At 37.2% G+C, this 26,247-nt stretch overlaps 1 protein-coding gene across 1 annotated transcript in view; it reads left to right on the top strand.

Moving 5' to 3' along the window:
* Positions 1-17,038, top strand: part of WDHD1 (WD repeat and HMG-box DNA binding protein 1) — a 60,512-nt gene extending 43,474 nt beyond the window's left edge. Inside the window, exons 17-26 of the mRNA XM_069464963.1 lie at positions 4,080-4,194; positions 4,831-4,962; positions 7,439-7,659; positions 7,800-7,918; positions 8,104-8,157; positions 10,586-10,629; positions 11,042-11,212; positions 11,815-11,945; positions 15,010-15,148; positions 16,825-17,038. Coding sequence (XP_069321064.1) covers positions 4,080-4,194; positions 4,831-4,962; positions 7,439-7,659; positions 7,800-7,918; positions 8,104-8,157; positions 10,586-10,629; positions 11,042-11,212; positions 11,815-11,945; positions 15,010-15,148; positions 16,825-17,025 — 1,327 coding nt within the window. The 3' untranslated portion in view covers positions 17,026-17,038. The remainder of the gene's footprint in view (positions 1-4,079; positions 4,195-4,830; positions 4,963-7,438; positions 7,660-7,799; positions 7,919-8,103; positions 8,158-10,585; positions 10,630-11,041; positions 11,213-11,814; positions 11,946-15,009; positions 15,149-16,824) is intronic.
* The last annotated feature ends 9,209 nt before the right edge of the window (positions 17,039-26,247 follow it).

The raw sequence follows: 26,247 nt of genomic DNA, 5'->3' as shown, positions 1-26,247 counted from the left end.
TGAGTTCTTTTGGTCTAGTTCCTGTGTTCCCAGCCCTTCTCCCCGGTTTTTACATATGAGAAAATTAAGGTCCAAAAATGACTAAATAATTTGTTTGAGATCACTAGTCTAGTTAGTGGCAAAAAAAAACTTACTATTTTTTCTGTTTTAAAAATGTAAAAGAATAAACACTTCTCCCTTAAGGACTAGCTTATTATAGAAGAAGAATTACTGAGGGGATTCTTATGCAGTAGGCATTTGAAACAGTAAGAAGATATGCTAAAAAGTCTGTTCATAAAAATATACTTATTTGTATATACTGTGATAAATTGATTGTGGGATAGTTTTAGTAATATATTTTCCTGGCTTTATTCTAGAATAATAAACTTGAATAAGAATATTTTTCAGCCGGGCGCAGTGGTACACACCTGTAATCCTAGCACTCTGGGAGGCCAAGGCGGGAGGATCACTTGAGTTCAGGAATTTGAGACCAGCCTGAGCAAGAGTGAGACCCTGCCTCTACTAAAAATAGAAAACATTAGCCATGTGTGGTGATGCACAGCTGTAGTCCCAGCTACTTGGGAAGCTGAGGCATGAGGATCAGTTGAGCCCCGGAGTTTGAGGTTGCTGTGGGGTATGATGATGCCACTGCTCTCTAGCCTGGGCGGCAGAGTGAGATTCTGTCTCAAAAAAATAAATTAATAAGGCCGGGCGCGGTGGCTCACGCCTGTAATCCTAGCACTCTGGGAGGCCGAGGTGGGCGGATCGTTTGAGCTCAGGAGTTCGAGACCAGCCTGAGCAAGAGCGAGACCCCATCTCTACTAAAAATAGAAAGAAATTATATGGACAGCTAAAAATATATATAGAAAAAAAAATTAGCCGGGCATGGTGGCGCATGCGTGTAGTCCCAGCTACTCGGGAGGCTGAGACAGGAGGATCGCTTGAGCTCAGGAGTTTGAGGTTGCTGTGAGCTAGGCTGACGCCACGGCACTCACTCTAGCCTGGGCAACAGAGTGAGACTCTGTCTCAAAAAAAAAAATAAATTAATTAATTAATAAAAAGTATTTGTTGTAATACTGACTACATGTGCTGTACTACACAAAGGTAAATGAGGCTTGGGGCCTGAAAGAGATAGGCTTGTAAAATCATTATACTACTCCTGAGTAAGTGCTTTAAAAGAGATATGAACAAAGTCCCCTTCAATGCAGAAGAGAGTCCTGTGCAACACAGAAGAGAAAGCAAAACTTGCTGACTGGGGCAAGATTAGTCTGGACATTGGCCCCAGTTGTCTCCAATTTGGTATTTTTGAGTTCTTTCTTTAATATCACAAGAGATTAGATTTTGTGATCAATTTGAAAAGGAATTGAAGTAATTTTGTTTTCTTGGTAAGCTGGTTTATTTTTCACATTTCCTCCTCTAAATGGCTTAGCACAGTTTCCAGGAAATTCATTCATAGCAGGCAAAACCCACCAAATTTGTAGGTAAAATGTGCTTGTTTTTACCTCTAGTTCCTCCATGAAAGGGATATTTAACAGAGAAAAAGACTTTATAAAAAGTTCAAGTCTTTAAAGCTAAGAAAAGTATAAAATATTTACTATATGCATTGGTGTTCTGTTTTGACGTAAATGTGGCTTACAAAGTATTAGTAAAATTATAATCAATATTTCCTTTTTCTTTGTAATACTTGTTTATTCTGTCTAAATAAAGTATTTGAGCTGTAAAATGTTTTTAAACAAGAGTGTAAATCACATTAGAGAAAAAAGTATGTACGGGCAATTAATGTTGCTCCCGATTTTCCTTCTAATTTTGTTAGTGTACTTAAATATATGTACTTGAACTTATCCTTTGTGATTGCACGTGTTCTATCTTTTTCATTTTGTATGACTGGTAAACCAGTGGTTTTTGTGAAGATAGGTTCATGACAGAATTGCCACAAGAATTTTTCCAAACTCAAGGTTTTCACACTGCTACCTCATTCTGTGACATAGTAGTGAAAACCACTAATTTCTATAAAATCGTAAAAGGGGAGGAAGAAGAAAGAAAATGCGATAGTGTGTTCAAAAATATTGGAACTCCAAAACCATTTTTGTGTTTTTATTGTATAGTCACAAAAACAAGGAAAGGTATTTGAATCTCACAAGGAAGGGGCCTATGTAGTTTGAAAAAGATTACTGAGGTTTTTGTTGTTGCTGTTGTTGACAGAGAGTCTTGCTCTGTTGCGGGGGTAGAGTGCCATGGTGTCAGCCTAGCTCACAGCAACCTCACGCTCCTGGCCTCAAGCCATCTTCCTGCCTCAGCCTCCCAGACTGTTAGGATTATAGGCCTGAGCCACCGTGCCCGTCCTGCCACTTATTTTTAATTACTCTAGTGGCCATTTGATAATACTAGAAGATATTTATGAAAAAAAATTTAAACCCAAGGGACTAACTTCTATTTAGTATTTTCCTTCAAGAATGTCCTGACTTAAAGCCCTAACTAAAAATCTATACTATAAATTAAATGGGTGACAGTAAGCATTGAACAAGATGCTGTTGTTTTTTTGTTTTTTGTTTTTTTTTTTTGGAGACAGAGTCTTGCTCTTTTGTCCTGGCTAGAGTGCTGTGGCATCAGCCTAGCTCACAGCAACCTCAAACTCCTGGGCTTAAGCAATCCTCCTGCCTCAGCCTCCCGAGTAGCTGGGACTACAGGCATGTGCCACCATACCTGGCTAATTTTTTTTCTATGTATATTTTTAGCTGTCCAGATAATTTCTTTCTATTTTAGTAGAGACGGGGTCTTGCTCTTGCTCAGGCTGGTCTCCAACTCCTGACCTCAAGCTATCCTCCCGCCTCAGCCTCCCAGAGTGCTAGGATTACAGGCGTGAGCTACCGCGCCCGGCCAAGATACTGTTTTTAAAAATGGCTTTATGAAAATAGAAAATGTGCCCATGGTACTTACAGTGTGTAGTCATGATTTTCCAGTGGTTTTCTAATTAATAATTTGGAGCAGATAAGTTGAAAGAATGCTCTGTGCATATAAATCATTCTGTGATTAATGAATGCTTTTGAATTAATAAATAGCATGAGTACTTTTTGTGATGGGCATCTTTGAACACCTTACACGTCCTGGTCAGAAAAGGTTTAGACTAAGTCCCTGTTCACTGAGCTATTACCATATAAAACAACCTTTGATTTAGTAGAGCAGGTATAGATTATAACCTTTTTAATGCTATTGGATTTTTCTGCTCCACTGTGACAAATATCTAATAATCACTTACTTGTATTGGACGTTTCACTGTCTTTTTCTCTCTTTTGACACTTCCTACCAGGAGCACGAAGAATTCCCAAACTGGTGAATGAAAATGAATATACTTCATCAGCATTTTATCTTAGAGTGGGGTACTATGGATCCCGTGATAAGTTTTATAACATGGATCCCATAACAAGTGTTTATAGCACAATTTCTGTATTTTAAAAGCAGGCAGTTTGCTAAGGAAAATATGAAGAGAGCTGATTTCACTCTTAGTGATTTTTATTTAATAAAGCTGATGTGAGAGGGGATTTTTGAAATTCTTTTTTTTTTTTTTTTTTTTTTGAGACAGAGTCTCACTCCGTTGCCCAGGCCAGAGCGAGCGCCGTGGCGTCAGCCCAGCTCACAGCAACCTCAAACTCCTGAGCTCAAGCGATCCTCCCGTCTCAGCCTCCCGAGCAGCTGGGACCACAGGCACGTGCCACCATGCCCGGCTAATTTTTTCTATATATATTTTTAGCTGTCCATATAATTTCTTTCTATTTTTAGTAGAGATGGGGTCTCGCTCTTGCTCAGGCTGGTCTCGAACTCCTGAGCTCAAACGATCCGCCCACCTCGGCCTCCCAGAGTGCTAGGATTACAGGCGTGAGCCACCACGCCCGGCCTGAAATTCTTAAAATGCATGGAGGGGTAGTCTTCGTATCTAATTAGGCCTAAAACACTTTTAAAAAGAAGAATTTATTATATATAATTAAGTCAGCTATTGGGATAATATTACTATTCCAGGTTACTAACTTTTGCAAAATTTTTATTTTAGCAATTTTTCTGACATTTTAGCAAGTTTTATGGTGGAACTTTTTCTTTACTGACAGGTGCATTCCTTGTAAAGGTTCTCGATTTCCTCCCACCCTTCCACGCCCTGCTGTCGCCATATTGTCCTTTAAGCTTCCTTACTGTCAGACTGCAACAGAGAAAGGACAAATGGAGGTAGGTGGAAGTCTTACCTTGACTCTCTGAATTTGATAATATACCACCTATGATACAGACATTGTTTTAAATAAAATTATGATAACCAGTGTTGAGCTTAAATGGTGTTAGCAGGGAGGGAGAAGGACTGCTTGTGATCACCAGGCCACCTGGTTGCCACCACTGCTTCCAGGGTCTTTGTCTACAAGGTAAATGGGTTTACTGGTCCGGGCCTCACTAAGGCAAGACACTCCCTCTTAGGGTCCTGCAAGTCCCGAGAAGGAGTGCCTCCATACATTTCGTGTCATGGGCACCTGGCTTGCTTTGTCCTAGCCCTAGTCCAGTGTCAGGAAAAGTCATTTGAAATTGTGCAAGTCATTATTCTAAATAAGAAGCAAATCAGCTTTTAGAAACTAATTTGCCAAATTCTCTGACCTTTAACTATGATAGCTGGGCAACTGTTTTAATGTTATATTCCTAACCCCTCTTTTTTTAAGGATAGAAGATAAAGTTAAGCTGTTCATGTTGGAATTTGAATTGTAAAATAAACTTATAAAAAGAAGGATTTCAGAAACTGGTATTTTAAGATAAATATTTAACGCTTGCCTTATATTAAGGTGATAGTTGTCAATTAAGCAATTTTGTCCACTTTTGTAGGAACAGTTTTGGCGTTCAGTTATGTTTCACAACCACCTTGATTATTTAGCTAAAAATGGTTATGAATACGACGAGAACACTAAAAATCAAGCAATAAAAGAGCAACAGGAACTTTTAATAAAAATGCTTGCGGTAAGTAAAATAAGTATACTGAAAAAACTGAAGTTAGATGCTTTTCTAGAGGTTGAATGTCTTAAAAGTATGTGAATTAGGACCAAGTCCCACAACCTAGAATTCTTAAGTTTTATCTGGTGGTGTTTTTCCTCTCTTAAAAGTTCTGTTCCTCAGGGACAGTGTCAAAGAGAAAAATAAAATTAAAAAAAAAAAAGTTCTGTTTTCTGGTTGATGTTGCAGTTAAAATATTTAAGACATTACCTCGTAGCTAAAAGCATATACAGAAATAGACATCTGTGGTGCTATTTCTCTTTTGCTTTTGCCCACTAATCTGTGTTTTAACAGCCTTTCCAGGTGACTCTAATGCTTAAAAAAGTTTGAGAACCACTGCTATAGCTCCTGTTTTTACCATATAAAATTTGAATGTGGGCTATTTTTAGATCTCCAGGGCTGGGCAGTCTTAAGAACTTTGATCAGGGCCGGGCGCGGTGGCTCACGCCTGTAATCCTAGCACTCTGGGAGGCCGAGGTGGGCGGATCGTTTGAGCTCAGGAGTTCGAGACCAGCCTGAGCAAGAGCGAGACCCCATCTCTACCAAAAATGGAAAGAAATTATATGGACAGCTAAAAATATATATAGAAAAAATTAGCCGGGCATGGTGGTGCATGCCTGTAGTCCCAGCTACTCGGGAGGCTGAGACAGGAGGATCGCTCGAGCTCAGGAGTTTGAGGTTGCTGTGAGCTAGGCTGATGCCACGGCACTCACTCTAGCCTGGGCAACAGAGTGAGACTCTGTCTCAAAAAAAAAAAAAAAAGAACTTTGATCAGGCTTTTAGATAAGCCTGCTTTTTAACATCTTTAAGTTAGGCAGCTATGTGTGGTGGAAGTTTGTCTGTAGCTACTGGCCATGTTGGTTTCAGTGCCTTGGCTAATTAAGTACATTTATCTTTAGAGCAGGGTATCTTAAAATTCCTGGGTTTGTATCTCCACTCAAGGTTGGTTTATAGAAAGGAGTAGAGAATTTCTTCCCCACGTTAGTCTCACACTAAACTGTAAGCCTTTGAAGGCAGAGACATGGTGGCTAATACACAGTAGACCTCGATATTTTGACAGAGTGAATGGTTTAGACTTTTCACTTTAAATTGAGGAAAAAAGGTTCTGAGGAAAAAGTGATATCCAAGATCACAAAGCAAATTGTAACCACAGTCTCCAAAAGGTGGTGCTCACTGCTGTCATCTGTATACAACACTGCCTTAAGTTTGGTATTAAGGAAACTCAGTTTACTATAGAGTAAGTTTTGTTTCTTTTATAAAGTGTTGTTTGTGGTCTAGACACTAGCAACCTTTTTATTTTGTGCAACACATGTAAGGAATGTGTCTGATTTATTTACTATTTAGCCTGAGAGGAGCTTTTCCTTTGTGGCAGTGCTTCTCAGTAGGTTACTAGCACCTGGTCTGTTCTTCAGCATTCCTGGCCCCTTGGCAAATGTCCTTAGTCCAACACAGTCATTATGAGATCCAAACTTATCCTTTGCATTTCTAAATGCCCCCTGAGGCAGAGTACCACCTTGCTTAAAAAGTACGGCTCACGAACACATGATATCAGAAATCTTGACAAGGACATCCCAGGTGAATATCTATAGCTTCTGTGTTGGTGGATCAGATGTGGAAAGCCTAAGTAACAAAATAATCCTGATACCCTGTGAATCATGAGACCCTTAGTAGTCTTCACAGTATCAGTTTTCCTCACTTTGAACTTGAGTTGCCTCACTTTGAGTTGCCAAAATTCATAGCAATCAGAACATAGTGTTTTCTAAGAGATGTTAAAGGAATGCCCTTTGTTTTATATTGTAAGTATAAAAAATAGAGCATAAAAAAGAGGATTGTTAATTTGGAAGTCGTGTAACTAACTATTCCTGGTAGCTAAAGATCATAGACAATCATGCGTAAAAAGTAAGGGATAAATCTACTTGCCCCTACCCAAATTCCCTTAGTAGCATTTGTGTCCCAATTCTGAGCAAAGTAATAACTGATTTGCTTGCAATTTATTTTTCTTTGAATTTTCTGCCCTATTGGGTAAGGGACAGCTGAAAAACAAATTTAGAAGAACCACATTTGAATTTTAAATGAATTTCTTGCTTTTCTTACAATTAATAGCTTGAAATGATATATTTCATTGAATCTACTACTACTAATTGTAAAATGTGCCATTATTTTATTCACTGAAGCCACAGAGACAAAAACAATGCTGCCAAACTGACCTCCCAATAATTGTAAGGTGCTTTCCAATTTCAGACATTTTAAAATGTATAGAAATGTGCATCTCAGCATCAGTGAGATATAGTATCTAGAAAATTTTTTTCTCAGTTTTATTAGTATCAATGTTTCTAAAAAGTTTTACTTATTCTATCTTTAAGGAGCTCAGTAAAAAACCAAAAAATTTTTCAAAGTTTACTTAGTGTAATTTAATTTTCTTTTTCCCCCCTTTTTGGGTTAGCTTTCTTGTAAACTGGAACGAGAATTTCGTTGTGTGGAACTTGCTGATCTAATGACTCAAAATGCTTTGAGTTTAGCCATTAAATATGCTTCTCGCTCTCGGAAATTAATACTGGCCCAAAGACTTAGTGAACTGGCTGTGGAGAAGGCAGCTGAATTGATGGCAACCCATGTGGAATCAGAGGAAGAAGAAGAAGATTTCAGAGAAAAGCTGAATGCTGGGTAACAAATGTTCAGTTGATTGACTTTTCCTTCACCATCCTGAATATTAAGTTGGTCTTTGCATAGCTTTTTTTTTTTTTAACCAGGAGTTTATCCTGTTAGAGCATAGCTCTTTATAGAATAATATTATTGTCTTTTAGTTACAGTAATACTTCCACAGAGTGGAGCCAGCCAAGGCTCAGAAATCAAGTTGAAGAAGATGCCGAGGACAGTGAAGAAGCTGATGATGGAGAAGAAAAACCAGAAATACATAAGCCTGGTGAGATATGTTTTCAAGGCAATAAATGCTGAGAAATTTCATGGATGTGGCTTTTCCCATTTTACTTGGCTGAGGGAAATCGAATACTCATACTTTCTCAAGGCAACTTTGCTATCTGATTGTTGAATATCAAGGATGACTTTATTTTCCCCATTTACATGATACCGTTTTATCTTAATCTATAGGACAGAACTCATTTTCCAAAAGCACAGATTCCTCTGATGTTCCAGCTAAATCAGGTGAGATATTTATAAATTTGTAATATCAAGGAAATTTTACAAGTAGTCTGTAAATGATACATCTACTGAAATACACCTTACCCCTTAGGGCCTATTATTTATTTATTTATTCTTTTTGTTATCAAAGATGTTTGTGAAACTGTGGTCATTTAACAAATGGCTAATAAATGCCTATTGTGTGTCAGGCATTTTACTAGATACAGAAGTTAAGCAGATGTGCATGGTTGATCCCTGCCTTAGTGCCCTTCAGCCCTGCTAGGAAGACAGATCTTGGTGTCACTAAGGAAACATGCAGAATGCTGGAGAAACAGTTAAAAGGAGTGGAAAATAGTTGCCTTTGGGGAGTGGGATTGGGAGATAGAAAAGATTGGAGTAGAGGACTGCTGATTTTTTAACATAAATCTTACAGTACCATTTGGCTTTTTAAACTGTGTGTATATGTTGCTTTGATTTTTAAAAATTAACTTTAAAAAACGTGTAGAGTATCAAAAGAGCATATAACAGGTGGCTATAATTTACTCAGGGGTGGAGGATGGGTAGGGACCCCAAGAAGGCCTCACAAGTGTTTAAAGCAAAAACCTAAAGGATGAGTAAGAGTCAGCTAGGCAAAGGCAGGTGGGAGCAGGAGCAGAGGAAAAGCATTTGGACTTAAGGAGCAGCATGTTTGAAGACTGTAAAAGGGTGGTAATAAGAGCACAGAGAGCAGAGAGAAGTGGTGCTGAAGGGTCTAAGCAGTGGCAGGAGCTAAGTCATCCAGATTTGTGTAGGCCTATTAAGGATTTTTATCTTTATTCTAAGGTCCTTAGAAGCTTTATAGGTTTTAAGCAAAGGCATAGCATGGGATACTGTGTGGAGGAGAAACAGATACAAGGAGTACTTGAAGCAGTCCTTGAGCTAGGGTGGTGATGGTGGTGGTGGAAAGAATGGTAGAATTGAAGAGGTGTTTCTAAAGATGATGTCAAGAGTCTAGGAGTTCAGGGTATGAAGAATGACATAGTTTCTGGTGATAAAAGAAAAACTTTAAATTTTAAGGAGTTTATTTGAGCATGTAGTGATTCATGAATCAGGACAGCATCAGACCACAAGGGGCACTCTTCTGGGAGGGTCGGGAGCGGAAACATTTTAAAGCATTTTCAGAAGGAAGACAATGAATACTTTTAATTAGTTAGAGTAGAAAGTTACTAAAGGTTAGTTGATGGTTTCTGATTGGTACAGTTTCTAGTTTCAGTTTACGATTTACATTGGGCTTTGGTTTGTCCATGTGGGAATTTAAAGTGCCAGGGCCACCCAGTCTAATGGCCTCCCAAGTAGAATTTTTTTTAATGCTGGCTTGAGTATTTGAGTGAATGATGTTGCCATTTATTTACTGAGTTAGGAAACACTAGAGAAAAGCAGATTTATATAGGAAGATGAATTACCATGAGGTAAGTAAAATGTCACGTCAACAGTTTAATATTTGGATCAGGAGTTCAGGAAAGTACTCTGACCTGGAGATATAAAACAAAAGCCATTTAGTATAAGTGTAGCAGTTTAAACCATGGCCGTGGGTGAGCAGGCACTGGGAGAATATGGGAAGCAAGAAGAAAAATGAGCGTAGGCCTAGGGAATCTCCAGCATTTAAGCATCAGGTAGAAGAGGAGGAGCTAACCACTGAAAGAGAATGTGACCTCAGGTCCAGAGAGGAAGGAGGTAAGTCAGAGAGTGCTGTATTTCAGAAGTCATGGGAGGAGAAAGTAGTATCAAGAAAGAAACAGTCAGCTATGTGGGATGCTGTTGAGAGGTCAAATAAGATGACTAAAAGGTATCCACCAAATTTAACCATATAGAGATTATTGAGAACCATAGCAAGAGGAGATTCTATAGGGGAGTAGGGCTGAAAGCATTATATTGTATGGAGGAATGTATGGGCAGTGAGGTAATAGTGTCAACAGCTGTTGAAAATTTTGACTGAATGCGGGGAGGTGAGAGAAAATGGTGGCTGGAAGGAATGTGGGGTAGAGAGGGTTTTGGTTTGTTTTTTTTAAGTTGGGAGACTTGAGGCAATAAATAGGGAAAAGTCAGAGATGTGAGGAGGGCATTGACAGCTCAGATTTCTTGACAAAGCAGGACAGGGTGGGATCTAGAGCACAAGTAAAGGGATTATTGACCTTACTAAAATGAGGCACCATTCTTTCATGGTAAGAGGAGGAAAAGATAGATCTATACATATTGATATGGTTCATAGTTGTAAGTTGGATAATTCCCATTTAATAACTTTATTTTGTCTTGGAAGCAGGAAAGAGGTCATCTATAGTTGTTAATAGTTTTACAGTTGCAGTGTACATTTGTTTTCAGATAACATAGATTAAAATATTCTGCCTAATATTAGAGAAGTCAGAAGTCATCTATTTTTTTGCCACTATTAACCAAGGTTTCTTTCTTGTAAAAGGTGCAATTACCTCTAGCAGCCAAGGACGAGCAAACCCATTTAAGGTAAACTCTTTCCAGTGATATTTTTTATTTAAATATATTTCCGTACGAAGAAATATTTTCACGTGACTAGATGACCCTCCCCAGACTTGGAGGCATTAAAGACTTGAAGGTGTGAGAGACTGATCCCTGTGAAAACAGAGAAGAAAGCAGGACGGATTCACACTTGGGCTAAGGGTTATATTTTCTACTTTTCTTCTAAGTGCCTATGAGTTTGAAAGATACTCCATGTCTTTCTTGGAGATGTGATATTTGGGAATATTTGCATTGATCTTAATTTGGATTGTACCAAATGTATTCAGTTCTAAAGATGAGACTGTAGTATGCACTTAACAGAAATTTAAAGGAAAAATAAATCTCTTGGGTTTTTTTCTCTTCTTTAAATATAAAATGTTAACACTAGTTTGCTCTTTAGGTATCAGCCAATTCCAAAGAGCCAGCCTTGTTAGTGAATTCAGCACGTTCAAGTAATATTTTAGATAATATGACCAAATCATCCAAGAAGTCCACTGTACTTAATCGAGCTACAAATAATGAAAAGTCTCCAGTTATAAAGCCTCTGATTCCAAAGCCAAAGTCTAAACAGGTACTATTCAACTACCTACATCTGCTACAAACAGCATATGATCTGTTTTTCTTCACTTTTATTCACTGTTCTGTTATAAGGAATTTCTAGTTGTTTATAATTGATCGTCTAGCTAGGGAAGTGGGTTCTATTCTGTTTTTGCTTCGGAATCACTTTCTTTTTTTTTTTTAAATATGTGTACCCATTCTCCAGGGACTCAGGCATCTATCTGTATTTTTATTAAAATCCCCTAGATGATTCTGATGAATATTCTTGTTTAATAATGGCTGGTATAGTACATGGCCCTAATCCTTGTTCTGTATTCTGATTTTGTCCACACTCATTTCATCCTAGATTTGTCATCAGTAAAATAGACCTATTGTTTATCTTTTCCATTTCCTTTAATTATGTTCATTTAGAAAACATGTAATTTGAAGTATAGGTTTTTTTGGTTTTGTTTGTATGTGCATGTTTATTTTCAGCTGAGAACTCAAGACTTCATATGTTGGCATGAGAGTTCTAAGTAATTATAAATGTTTCTTCACATTTTTTCAGAATTTGCTTGTAATGCATGAAAATCGTACTAGATTTTGTTGCAGTGTTCGTAACGTTTGTCTTTACAGGTATCTGCAGCATCCTATTTCCAGAAGAGAAATTCTGAAACCAGTAAGACTGAGGAACTAAAAGAAGAAAATCCTAAAAATATATCATCTGAAACCCCAGCTATGAGTCCTGAAAACATTGAACATCAAAGGTTAGTACATAGAGAAACTTAGTATGCAGTGTCCCAATAAAAAGCATACAGTAGCAGTGATACAAAATCATGCAACTCTGATATTCCTTATTATAAATAATACATTGGTATTGGTAGTGGGCATTCTGAACACTTGTGACTTTAAGGAACCCACAAATATTGATTAATGTCTATTTAAATTACTTATTAAAATAAAGAGTATCTATTATATATGTTTTAAATTGTAGATATATTTTATTGGGACACTATATTTTATTTTATAATTCATTTTTTATTTGTTTTTAAATAATATAGTTACATGGGGAAAAACAGCAAAAGATCTAAAAAACTGTATGATGAAAAGTAAAGCTTTCCTGTCCAACCAGTTTCCCTCTCCAAAAATAATCACTGCAACAAATTCTTGTGTAGCTTTCTAAAATTATTCTATGCACGTACAAACATATACATATATTTGTTTTAACACAAAGTTGTACACATTATTCTGTACCTTGCTTTTTTCATTTAACAATAGCTTTTGCAGACCATTTTATATTACTACATAAAGAGCTTTAATTTTTTTTATATCCTTTGAATTTTTTTTTAAAGCACTACAAGTCAGAGAATATATCCTTTGAATAGATATGTCCCAATTCATTTAGTTTTCTACTTGTGGACAAAAGCGGTTGCTGGTCTTTCACTAGTACTGCAGTGAATAATTTTATGTGAATATCATTTCTCACAGATGCAAATATAGGTAGAAGATGGATTCCTGTATGGTACAAGTTAATGTGCACATGAAATTCCAAGATATAGTGCCAAATTGTTCTGTGTTGATGTTGTATCATTTTATACACCCCCAGCAATATGAGAATTCCTATTTGTTCATATCCTATTTGTCCACCAATGTAATGTGTTACCAAATACCTTGATCTTTGCTATGTTAGATTTATTTTAAATATATCAGTTATTTCATTTTTGGCATTGAATATCTCATTTTTCTAATAATTTTATGTTGGCCAGTTTAATTTGAGGGAGTAGCTGTGGTTTTTATATTTCCTATTTTGTTCTGAATTCTATTACCATCTCTGTGTGTGTGTGTGTGTGTGTGTGTTTTTGATAGGGTCTCACTCTGTCACCTGGTCTAGAGTGCAGTGGCATCATCATACCTCACTACAACCTCAAACACCTGGGCTTAAGCCATCCTCCTGCTTCACCCTTTCTGAGTAGCTAGGACTACAGGCGTGAGCCACCATGCCTGGCTAATTTTTCTGCTTTTTGCAGAAACGGAATCTCCCTCTTGCTCAGGCTGGTCTCTAACTCCTGACCTCAAGCGATGCTCACGCCTCAGCAGCCCAAAGTGCTAGGATTGTAGGCATGAGCCACTGTGCTTAGCCTCAACTTTTTACACTGTCAACTGGCTTTTTGAAATATTGTTAAGGAATTACCATATTTAATGAAATATTTTGTCACAGATGTTGATATATGAAATCAGGAAAGAAATGTTCAAGTTTGTTTTTCTTTTTAAAGACAGCTGTTTACAGGCTGAACAAGCAAGATCCCATCTCTACAAAAAAAAAAAAAAATAGAAAAATTAGCTGGGCGTGGTAGCATGCACCTCTAGTACAAGCTACTTGGGATGCTGAGGCAGGAAGATTGCTCGAGCCCAGGAGTTTAAGATTACAGTAAGGTATGATGATGCCACTACACTCTAGACCAGGTGACAGAGCAAAACCGTGTCTCAAATTAAAATAAAATAATAAATAATAAAATTTGCTATTTAGAGAAAGAGTATTACACGCTATTAGCTAGACTTATGACATTGCCGCAAGTTTAATTAAAATGAGTCTTTATTAAGTTTGAAAATTCAAGAACCTTTGTTTATCCTTGGTTTTTGTTTGGTTCTTTTTTTTTTCCTGGAAGTAGGATCACATGAAGAAGATTACTTGAAATTTGTGTATTTTCAGAAATTGGACAAGTGGTTATAGTCATACTATTAATAATTTTTTAATAACTTGTTTTTTGTAAATATTAAAAAGTTTTGACAAACAAAAATCACTCAATTACTCCTTTATAGAGATACTTCTTTTCTTCTAATCCTTTTTAGTGAATTTAAGCTTTTATACTTAATGGGGTTTATGTTGGAGATGTAATTTTATATTCTATGTTTTTATCTCTGTTGAAAATTTTATCATAAACATTTTTCCCTGGAATTTTCATAGTGTATTTAAACTTGTTATTTAGGATCCATTCAGCCTCGGTGTAGTGAGAGGCAGTATAACTGTTGGGTTAAATGTGGGGATTCTGGAGTCAAACCACCTGGCTGTTGAATCCCAGGTCTGACTCTTACTCTCTGTGTAACCTAGGCTAAGTTATTTCACCTCTGTGAGCCTCAGTTTCCTCATCTATGGAACGGAGATACTAACTGTACCTACCTCATGAAGTTATTGCCATTTTAGATGAGGTAATACACAAAAGCATTTAGAACAGTGCCTGGCAGATAATAAGTGCTCAGTAAATATTAAATATTTGCATTAAACCTTCACTTATAACCTAAAGACATTTATGTCATGAGTGGAATGGAATAAAATTTGCAAGCGTGCAGTATCCATGTTTTACATAATGATAATATGTCAAGGACCCAGGTCATCTGTGAGAGCGAGGGTGAAGTGAGGGAAAGGGGCTTGAGAGAATTAAAAAAGATTTCAAATAGCTGGTTTGGAAAAAAGAGAAAGAGCCTACCAAGGCCACATGGAAGAATTTTACTAGGCCAGGCAGCTAAGTGAAATTGGAGACCTTGAGCCTGTCAACATTCGTAACAGTTGAAAGTGCAGAGTTCACGGTTGCTGCACTTGGAAAATACAAATATGAGGAATCCTTTTAAATTGACCTTAAAAGGATTTTCTGGTTGATTAATCCTACAGTCTCCAGGCAGTTTAGGGTAATATGAATTTAACAAGTATAATCGTGACTTCCGTACTTGATATAGGTATGCCAAGACTAATGTGTAATTACTAACTTGAAAAATCATAAAGTACTTTAAACTGCATCTTAAGTATAAAGTTTTTTCACATAATTGCTATTTCAGGCCGAAGACTGGATTTCAGATGTGGCTAGAAGAAAATAGAAGTAATATTTTGTCTGACAATCCTGACTTTTCAGATGAAGCAGACATAATAAAAGAAGGAATGATTCGATTTAGAGTATTGTCAACTGAAGAAAGGAAGGTAAGGATAATTGTGCTGAGATTGAAATCTTAGTGAATTCCAGATCTTAAAAATTTTTATAAATATGCTTTTTTCTGTTTTGGAAATTGAATACATTCCCTAAACTCTTATGTGGAGAGGAAGTTAAATAAATGTGATATGTCAGCTTTGAGCATATGGATATGTAGTAATTATTATTTAATGTTGATGGTTAAGTTTTTGGCAGTTTTCTATTTAGATTTGTATAAGTTTCTGTATGTCTTAAGTTAGGCGAATACCCCAAGAAAAGATGCATTAGTTAAAAATCAAAAGCAAAAAAGATTAATAAGTGAAAATGAAGTTAATTCATATTTTTTGGACTACTACTTTAGGTTTCTTGCAAGTAGAATTTTTAAAAATGCTATCCACTTACACATTGAAAACTAAATGAGAATACCCCTTTTGGGGGAAAAAAGGCTGATGTTCTTTCACATGGAAATTAGGACAGGTGGCTTGCTCCCTGTGAGTTTCTGACACATGAAGGAAGGAAGGAGCAACCTTTGTGTTACAAGCAGAAGGAATGTGTGTGGTGGACCAATTAAATCCTCAAACTTCACTTCCCCAGGGATGGCAGTGTATAGAACAGGCACCTAGTAACATAGATACTTGCTTTGATAAATTGGGCCTTATGGATAAATGAGGAAGCTAGAAATTGATCTGACCACTTCTAGCCTTATTTAGAACCTCATTAGCAATTTTGTATTTCTCATTTCTTTGTAAGTATTTATAAAAGGATAAAAATTATAAAGAATTAGATAAAATGTCATCTGAATGAATAAGACCTTACACTGCAAAAGAGGAAGAGACTTGGCAAAAGTTGTGATTATGTTTTCGAATGATTAAAAACGGAATCAATATTTTTAAGGAAAACCCTGAACATTTACTTAAATCCAGTCTGTTAATGTGGGAAATTCTACAGCTTGAAGGGCCCCTTTTCTTTAATAAATAAATGGCCAAGGAAATAAAGTAGGAGGAGAGGAACTATTACAGATTAAAAGAGTTTTAACAACCTGGGCAATAGCAAGACCCTGCCTCTACCAAAAAAAAAAAAAAATTATTTATTTATTTTTTTGAGACAGAGTCTTACTCTGTTGCCTGGGCTAGAGTGCTCTGGCATCAACCTAGCAACCTCAAACTCCAGGGCTCAAGCAATCCTCTTGCCTCACCCTCCTGAGTAGCTGGGACTATAGGCGTTCACCACTGCACCCGGCTAATTTTTTCTGTTTTTTGTAGAGATGGGGTCTCACCCTTGCTCAGGCTGGTCTTGAACCCCTGACCTCAAGCCATCCTCACACCTCAGCCTCCCAGAGTGCTAGGATTACAGGCATGAGCTACTGTTCCTGGCCAAAAAAAAAATTTTTTTTTAAATTAACCTGGCATGGTAGCATAGGCTTGTAGTCCCAATTACTCAGGAGGCTGAGACAGGAGGATCTCTTGAGCCCAGGAGTTGGAGGACTGCAGTGAGCCATGACAATGCCATTGTACTCTAGCCCAGGCAACAGAGTGAGACTCTGTCTCAAAAAAAAAAAAAAAAGTAATCATTTTCTTTGCTTCTTGATGAAGAGATTAAAATTTTTTAAGAAAAATTAAAAAGAAATCATTTTCCTGTTTGTTACTGCATAAAAATCTTTTCTCTTCACCCCCAATATTTTACAAAGGCATGGACTAACAAGGCCAAAGGAGCAGCTGCAGGTGATGGAGCTGAAGCAAAGAAGCGAAAACGTGTGGTTGATGAAAGTGATGAAACAAAAAACCAAAAAGAAAAAGCAAAGGAGAATCTGAATTTGCCTAAAAAGCAAAAACCTTTAGATCTTTCTACAAATCAGAAACTATCAGCTTTTGCATTTAAGCAAGAGTAAAGGAAGAAAGTGACCCTAGGAAAGTAATGGATTTTTTACTCATCTTTGATGAATCTGGACTTTTTTAATCTTTAGGAAACTCAATATATATTTTTAAAGAGTTTAGTGACAGCTGTTTGTTTTTATAAGATAATGTAGTAATTATATTGGTGTAGGTAACAGAGCATGTGTAAAAACTATCATCTTTGCAGATTACTCTGCCCCCAAATGGAGGGGCATTCAGAAGCATTGTGGTTGTGATTATTGCCTTGAGGCCACCACCATTTCCAGTGGAAGCCATTTGGATTTTCTTTCTAACCTTCAAAAATCACCAAAGCCAAGGTCTTAAAACATCTGCATATTGCTACCTTCTTGGGGGTTCCTCATTTGGTTTTTGTCATGTGCTAGAAAGTACAACAGTCCTCTTCCCAAGTGTGTTCCGTGGACTGCTTTCTATGTGTATACTAAACCTAGGGGGCCATGTTTTTTAATATATGCCCTAAACATGTAAATAATCTTGTAGATGAGACGTTTTCTTTTGTGTGTTTTGGGAATTTCTTCCTAGGTGGCTTTCAATTATCTGTTTATGTAACCTTAATGGTTTTAGATAAATAAAACTTTCTCCTTTCTGTATTTGGTTTGATATCATCTTAACCTTTTATATTTCCATGAAATGAAATGTTTTCAGAAAATATATTTTATATTTACTACCATAATTTCTAACACCACACCCGTCTTGCTCCGCATTATACACACAATAGAGAAAAACTGAAGACACTGCTTTGCTGGTATTGCAGCCCAGGGCTTCATGTGCTCCTCGTAGGACACTGGTTATCAGCATCAACAGTACTTTTCTGAACAAGTCTTTGAAGGCTTGATAAGAGAGTAGTTAGAATTAGGGAAAGAGTTAAACTCCTCTTTATTTTGAACAAATAAGGTTTAATTATTTCACACATTTATGGTTATTCTAAACAGACACAAATGCAGTCACATAAGGACAAAAGGGGGGGAGGAAAGAAATAGTAAAATAAAATCAGGTGGCTCAAAATTGAGGCTAGCTGATAGATTGAAAGAAACAAAATATGTTGAAAATTTAGATGTAAAGAGCCAAAGGATATTCTTTATCCCATACTGATGAAGGTTAGTAAGGAAGATATTTCTGATTTTTTTAATTAGTAGCTGGTATTGAGAGACATTATAGCACAGTGTTTGGGAGCACGATTCCAAAGCCAGACTGCCTGGGTCTAAAGACCCACTTTATCTACCAGCTGGGTCACCTTGAGCAAATTCTAGCTTTCACCTACTCATTTGTAAAATGGATATAATAATAGTACCTACTTCATAGGGTTCTGAGAATTTTTTTTTTTTTTTTTTTTGAGACGGAATCTTGCTCTGTCACCTGGGCTAGAGTGCTGTGGTGTCAGCCTAGCTCACAGCAGCCTCAAACTCCTGGGTTCAAACAATTCTCCTGCCTCAGCCTCCCAAGAAGCTGGGATTACAGGTACATGCCACAACACCCCGCTAATTTTTCTATTTTCAGTAGAGACGGGGTCTTGCTCTTGCTCAGGCTGGTCTCAAACTCCTGAACTCAAGCGATCCTCCTGCCTTGGCCTCCCAGAGTGCTAGGTGTTGTGAGAATTAAATGAGGTAAAAGCACTTGGTTCCTGATACATAGTAGTTTGTATAAATGTTAGCTATTATTATTATGCTGTTGGTTATTTTATCTTACTTTGTAAGGTTTGGTTCTGCATACTGTACAAACTAATTTTAATTTCAAGATCCTGAAGGAAAGACTTATTTATAATACTTTGGAAAACATGTTTGTAGGCATGTATTTTGTTTTTAGTTCCTTGGCTTCCTTATTATACATAGTGTATATAATCCTTGAGTATTGTATTTCAGATTCATAAGAACCTGATAATATCAAGGACTTTCAAGGCCACCGTGCCTGGCCTTGAAACTAAGAAATATTATCCTCATTTATTTGCTATGTAAGAGTAAACCTCTTTTGTTTTCAGTGTTTTTTTCCCCCAGAGAATTGAGACTTAATAGTAGGAAAATGGAAATGGAAATAATATATTAATCACCATCGTTTCAATAATATGGCCTATTTGAGTTTATCGTATGCTGTAGAAAGTTGACATGTACTTAATTTTATTCTCCAAAAGTAAAAACTTCTCAAAAGAGGTTATTTTTGCAGCTTGTTACACTCATTAGAAAGGGATCATCTAATTATTGCAGAGAGCAAGTGAATGAGTGCTGGGATTATGCCCAGCAACTCTGGGGACTCTGGTGATCTGTAGCCTCTCATACCTGTGCAGCAGCCTGTGGTGAGTCACTGTCACTAACGTGTAACAGATGTCAAGTCTTCCCTTTGGACAGAAGGATGAGACCCATCCATGTAAAAAGCATCTTAATCTGTGACTATCTTAAGAGATGCCTTTTTTTGTTTCCCAACTGTTTTATTATAGGAGTATATAATTTTCCCCCAGGTTTTTATTTTTTAATTTTTCAAACCTATAGAAAATTTGAAATTGTACTGTAAATACCCATATACCCTCAATCTAGGTTAATTTATTGTTGATGTTTACCATATATGCTTTGTAGACAGGGTTTTTCCTAAACCATTTAAAATACGCATCAACACTTCATCCCTCAATACCTCAGCCATGTACCCCTGAGAACAAAGACATTCTTCTACATAATCACAATTCCATAATTAAACCAAAGAAATTAAATGGATACAATATTATTACCTAACCTGTGTTTTATAAAATTTACCTCAAAGTACCCTTTAGCCATCTCTCCCAACCCCCGATCTAGTACCAGTGAGGATAGTGATACAGATGAATGGAATAGAATTGAGAGTTCAGAAATAAACCCTCACATTTACAGTCAATTGACTTTTGAGAAGTTTGCCAGAATAATTTAATGGAGAAAAGATAGTCTTGTCCACAAATGGTGCTGGGACAACTAGGTACATTCAAAAGAATGAAGTTGCACCCTTATCTCACACTGCATAAAAAATAAATCCCAAATGGATCAAGACTTAAATGTAAGAGCTAAAACTGTAAGAGTCTTAGAAGAAAACACAGGTGTAAATCTTTGATGTTAGATTAAGCAATAGTTTCTTATGACGCCAATAGTACAAAAGAAAAAAATAGATGAAGTAGACATCACCATAATTAGAAACTTTTGTGCTCCAAAGAACACCATTAAGAAAGTGGGGGCGGGGGAGGAACCCACAGAATGGGAAAAAAAATTTTGCAAATCATGTATCTGATAAGGGACTTGTATCTAGAATATATAAAGAACAAATAAGCCAATTTTAAAATGGGCAATTTTAAATAACCCAATTTAAAAAGGAGACTTGAATAGATATTTTTCCAAGAAGGGTATACAAGTGGCCAATAAGCACATGAAAAGATATGTTTAGTTATCAGGAAAATGCAAGTTAAAGCCACAGGCCCAGGCCTGTAGTCTCAGCTACTCAGGAGGCTGAGGCAGGAGGAGCACGTGAGGCCAGGAATTTGAGGCCACAGTGCACTATAATTGCACCTATGAATAGCCACTGCACTCTACCTGGGTAACAGCAAGATTCTGTCTCTGAAAAAAACAAAACAAAAACACAGAGAGATAACACTTCACACCCACTAGGATGGCTATAATCAAAAAGATGGACAATAACAAGTGTCAATGAGGATGTGGAGAAGTAGGAACCCTCATATATTGCTGGTAGGAATGTAAAGTGGTGCCATTTGCCAGTTCCTTAAAGGTTAAACAGTTAACCAGCAATCCCATAGCTAGGTATAAACCCAGGATCAATGAAAACATGTCCACACAAAAAATTGTACATGAATATTCATAACACTATTTTTCTTAATAGCCAAAAAGTAGAAATAACCCAATGTCCATCAACTGATGAATGCATAAATAAAAGGTGATATATCCATACAGTGGAATGCTATTTGACAATAAAAAGAAAGAAAATACTAATACATGCTACAACATGGAAGAACCATGAAAACATTTCGTAAGTAAAAGAAGCCAGTCACAAAGGACTACATATATTATGATTTCACTATATGAAATGTCCAGAATAGGCAAATCTATAGAGACAGAGGTAGATTGGTGGTTGGTTGCCTAGGGCTGCGGTTAAAGGGAAAGAGGGAGTGATAGATAGATACTGGCTACAGGGTTTCTTGTGGAGTGATGAAAATTTTCTGGAATCTGTTTTTAGATAGTGGTGGTGGTTGCACAATTCTGTGAACTAACTAAAAATGAATTGTACGCTTTAATGGGTGAAGGGCAGGTGAATTATGTCTCAATAAAGTTCAAAAAAACTGACTCAAGAAGAAATAGAAAATCTGAATAGTCTATAACCAATTTTAAAAATTAGTCTATATTTAGAATCCTCAAAAAGAAAACACCAGGCTAGATTAATTTAGGGTCAAGTTCTATCAAGCAGTCAAGTAAAAATAACAGTCTAATGTAAGTATTGAGTATGGTGGCTGTCATAATCTTGATATCAAAACCTGACAGGGGGCCAGGTGCGGTGGCTCATACCTGTAATCCTAGTACTTTGGGAGGCCGAGGTGGGAGGATTGCTTGAGGCCAGGAGTTTGAGACCAGCCTGAGCAAGAGCGAGACGCTGTCTCTACAAAAAAAACAGAAAAATTGGCTGGGTGTGGTGGCTCACGCCTGTAGTCTCAGCTACCCAGGAGGCTGAGGTAGGAGGATCACTTGAGCCCAAGTGTTCAAGGTTACAGTGAGCTATGATGAGGCCACTGCACCCCAGCCTGGACACAGAGTGAGACCCTGTCTCAAAAAAAAAAAAAAAAAAAAAAAAAAGTTCAAGAAAGGAAAATTATAAACCAATCCCATTCATGAACATAGATGAAAAATCTTAAGTAAAAATTCAGTAGGCTAGATCCAACAATACAATTTAGCTACCCCATTGGCTTAATCCTAAGAACACAGGTTGGTTTAACATTAGAAAGTCAGTTAATGCTGATTAAAGCACAACATTAAAGTGTTCTTGTGTAGAAGCATGTATCTTGTTCAGAGGGATTTGTGCCACCCTGCGTTTTTTTCTATCACTTTGTGGAATTAACTTTGTATGTCACTGGACCATGTCACCCAAAGACTCATAATCACACTAAAGTAGTTCTGTGAGGAGGATAATAATATAAGCATAAATTTAAACTTCTGCAAAACTTGTTACAAAGGGAATAATGCTATTGTTCCTTTACTTGTAAATTGTATTTCATTTAATAGCTCTCTATCTTCTCTTTTCTCCTTGCATATTTCTGTCAGAATTTATGGGTCTCTTTTCCAATTGTGGATCCTTGTTTATCTCGCCAGAAGACCCAGGTTTTTGAGGGCAGGAACCATGCTGGTGGGGTGATTGGCATAGTCGATACAGTAAAAACCCTGGAGCTTGACAGGCTCAGGTTTATAGTCAAGTCTACCGCTGAGGCTGTGTGACTCTGCTGGACTGCTTAACCTCTCTGACTTTCCATTCCTTCTGATCCTTGTAATAAAGATGACAGTGATTTCCTGCTCAGACAACCTGCATAGTCCACAACCCCAGAAGGATAGCCCACGGCTATCCTTGCCCTGGCCACGGCTCTGCTAGAAGTGTACGGTTAACCCCTGTATTGGGGGAGGTCCAATATGTCTTCCAGAGATTTGGAATTTGGACACAGGAGCCAAATCAGTTAATCTGAAGAACTAAAGGGCACGGTCATGTAGAGGCGATGCCACCACCACAGCGGGGGAAAGCTAAAGTGGGGAAGCAGAGAAAATCAATCTAGTGAAAGTGGGAAAGTAGGAAAAAAAACAAACAGAAAAACTGTCACATCAGTATGATCACAGCTGCTTTTGTGACTCTGATAACAAAAAACCTAGAGAAAGAAGGATGGAGAGCTGGCATTCTAATTCTCGAAGAATAATGTGGAGGAGATAATGGTGAATTAAATGTTTTGCCCAAGATTGCAACTGGCCCCCTATAAAGTGTGTTCCTCTCTGAGGACAGCTGGATTGGAGTTGATATTGATGGTAATGCTCCTCCCAAGGAGGGAGGAGTATTAATGTGGTTCAGCGAGATAGAAACTCTTCATGACATCATTTCCCCTTTGAATTAAATGTTATAGCAGCTGATTAAACATAGTAGCTGGGTATATCTAGAATATATAAGGAACTCTCAAAGCCAACATAAAAAAAGCAAAAACATAATCCAATTAGAAAATGATAAAGACACAGACATTCAGTAAGAGGATATACACATGGCAAATAAACACATGAAAAGATGTTCGATATCATTAGCCATTACGGAGATGCAAATTAAAACCCCAATGAGATATGACTACATGCCTAGCAGAATAGCCAAAATGAAAAATAGTGATAGCACCAAATGCACAGAAACTATAATCACATATATTGCTGGTAGGAATGTAAAATTGTACAGCCACTCTAGGAAATAGTTTGGCAGTTTCTTTCAAAACTAGAATGAACTTACCATATGACCCAGCAGTTGTCCTCTTAGGCATTTATCCCAAAGGAAGGAAAACTTGTTTTTCACACAGGAACATGTACATGACTGTTCCTAGCAGCTTTATTCACAATAATCCAAAACTGGAAACTACCCAAATGTCCCTCAAGGGGTTAATGGTTAAACCATGGTACATCCATCCCGCGGTACACTACTGAGCAACAAAAAGGAATAAACTTCTGATACACTCAACACATTGGACTGACCTCAAGGAAATTATGCTGAGTGAAAAAAGCCAGTCTCAAAAGGATATAAACTATACCATTCCATTCATATAACATTCATCAAGTAACATAATTATAGAGATGGGGAACAGATTAGTGGTTACCAAAGTTAAAGGTGAAGGGAGGAGGGATGTGGCGATAAAGGGTGGCAAGAGGCAGTCTTGTGACGATGGTGCAGTTGAGTGTCTTGGTTGTGGTGATGGTTTCACAAGGCTATACATGTGATAAAATTGCCTTAGAACTACAGACACACACACACACACACATGAATGGGTCTGTACTGGTAAAATGGGATTAAGTTCTATGGATTGTACCAATGTAAAATTCTTTGTTTTGATATTGTACTATAGTTGTAGAAGACAGTAACATTGCAACAGGCTGGGGGCGGGGGCAATAGTTACTGGGGATATCCTACAACTGGCAATGAAAAACCCTAATGTGGCATTCATAGCTAATGGGAGAGAATTTAGGTTCCTGACTCCCTTAACATGGTTATAAGCTCTTCAGGAACAAATGTGGTTTTTTGTATCTTCAGAGCCTGGCACAGTGCCTATCCTAAACAAGATAATGTATTTCTCTTATTGACACTGATGGAAGATTCTGAGTTCACAACTGGGTAATCTGAGTGATCTTTGTCAGTATACCGAGAAAAATAGTCATCACCATTTTACAGTCCTTTTAATTTTAATTTTCAGAAGAATAAAGGGATAGTAAGAAAAGAACTATTAGAAATGTTGGCCGGGCGTGGTGGCTCACGCCTGTAATCCTAGCACTCTGGGAGGCCGAGGCGGGTGGATCGCTCAAGGTCAGGAGTTCGAGACCAGCCTGAGCGAGAGCGAGACCCTGTCTCTACTAAAAATAGAAAGAAATTATATGGACAACTAAAAATATATATAGAAAAATTAGCCGGGCATAGTGGCGCATGCCTGTAGTCCCAGCTACTCGGGAGGCTGAGGCAGGAGGATTGCTTGAGCCCAGGAGTTTGAGGTTGCTGTGAGCTAGGCTGACGCCACGGCACTCACTCTAGCCTGGGCAACAGAGTGAGACTCTGTCTCAAAAAAAAAAAAAAAAAAAGAAATGTTAGCAAGAATTTAAATGTAGTACACCTCTTTTTGGTTTCTTTTCCTTCTTTTCACAGGTGTTGGAGCACACCTCTGTTTCAAGTAAATATTGGTGCACAAACATTAAAAAAAAGATTACAGGATGCTATGATATATTCTTTTAGAAAAACAAAATGATTCAGGATTTTGTCTCAAAATATTGTATGATAGAGTCTTTTCCATTAAATGACTAACTGGGTGAAAATACTACATTTCCTTTTGTCCTTAGAAATACAGAGGTCTCTTATTTATTCTTGAGTTTGAGAAAATTCATCTAGGATATCATCATCTGAAAATTTATAATCTAAGACTTCACTTATATGATCAATTCTACCATCATCATTGATTCAGGAGTGCTGTTATCTCTTTACAAATAAAGACTCATCTTCTGATTCATCTAATAATTTTGAGTCATCTAATAATTTTGAAATGTCTACCTCTGTCAATTCTCTTCTCCTTGCCACCATGGATAGAAAATGAAAAATTCTGAATTCTCAACTTGTTCCATGAAATCTTAAAGCAAAATATAAAGGTGGTTTCTCCAGTCGTCTTTTATACTTTCCTGAAAAATGATGTACTACTTTGGGCAATGCAACAAGAAAACCAAATTTTCTTATAATTCAATCATGTTAAAAATATAGCTGGGAAAAATTGAAGAATATGATAAAAGAATTACTTAAATCATGAAATAGCAAAATGTGAGCTAGAAAAATAAGATCAGTAAGATCTCATATTGTATGTTAGATTTATAAAAGCATCAATGGACCCATAAGGTAATTGCAAAATAGAATGAATTTTGTTCTATTTTTTGAAGTAAATTTTTCTTTGTTCTTTGAAAAACTCTAAGAATGAATTAAACTCATAAGTTGCTACTCTTTACAAATAGAAATGTTCCAAAAAGAAAATAAAAAACTAAAATCAGCCAGGCATGGTGGCTCACACCTGTAATCCCAGGCCAAAGTGGGAGTATGGCTTGAGGTCAGGAGTTTGATACCAGCCTGGGCAACATATTGAGACCCTGTCTCTACAAAAAGTAAAAAAATTAGCCAGGAGTGGTGGCATGCACCTGTAGTCAGCTACTTAGGAGGCCAAGGCAGGAGGATCTCTTGAGCTCAGGTATTAAAGTTTATAGTGAGCTATGATGGGGCCACTACACTCCAGCCTGGGTGACCCTATCTCAAAAATACACCCCCAAAAACCTAAAATCTGTTTCAATGGAGCCTGATGGTTAATAATGAGTTTTTGCTCATTTTCTTTTTTGGATAACAAAGTTACAGAGACAGACACTGTTGGTTGCCATTCCCCTCTTCTTACTTAGTTTAATAGAACCCTCATTTTGTTTTGTAAGGCAACAAGGTAGTTGACA

This window comes from Eulemur rufifrons, chromosome 2, assembly GCF_041146395.1.
Source record: "Eulemur rufifrons isolate Redbay chromosome 2, OSU_ERuf_1, whole genome shotgun sequence".
Taxonomy (NCBI): domain Eukaryota; kingdom Metazoa; phylum Chordata; class Mammalia; order Primates; family Lemuridae; genus Eulemur; species Eulemur rufifrons.
The sequence above is the reverse complement of the archived record's forward strand: the minus strand, read 5'-3'. Positions and strand labels throughout refer to the sequence as shown.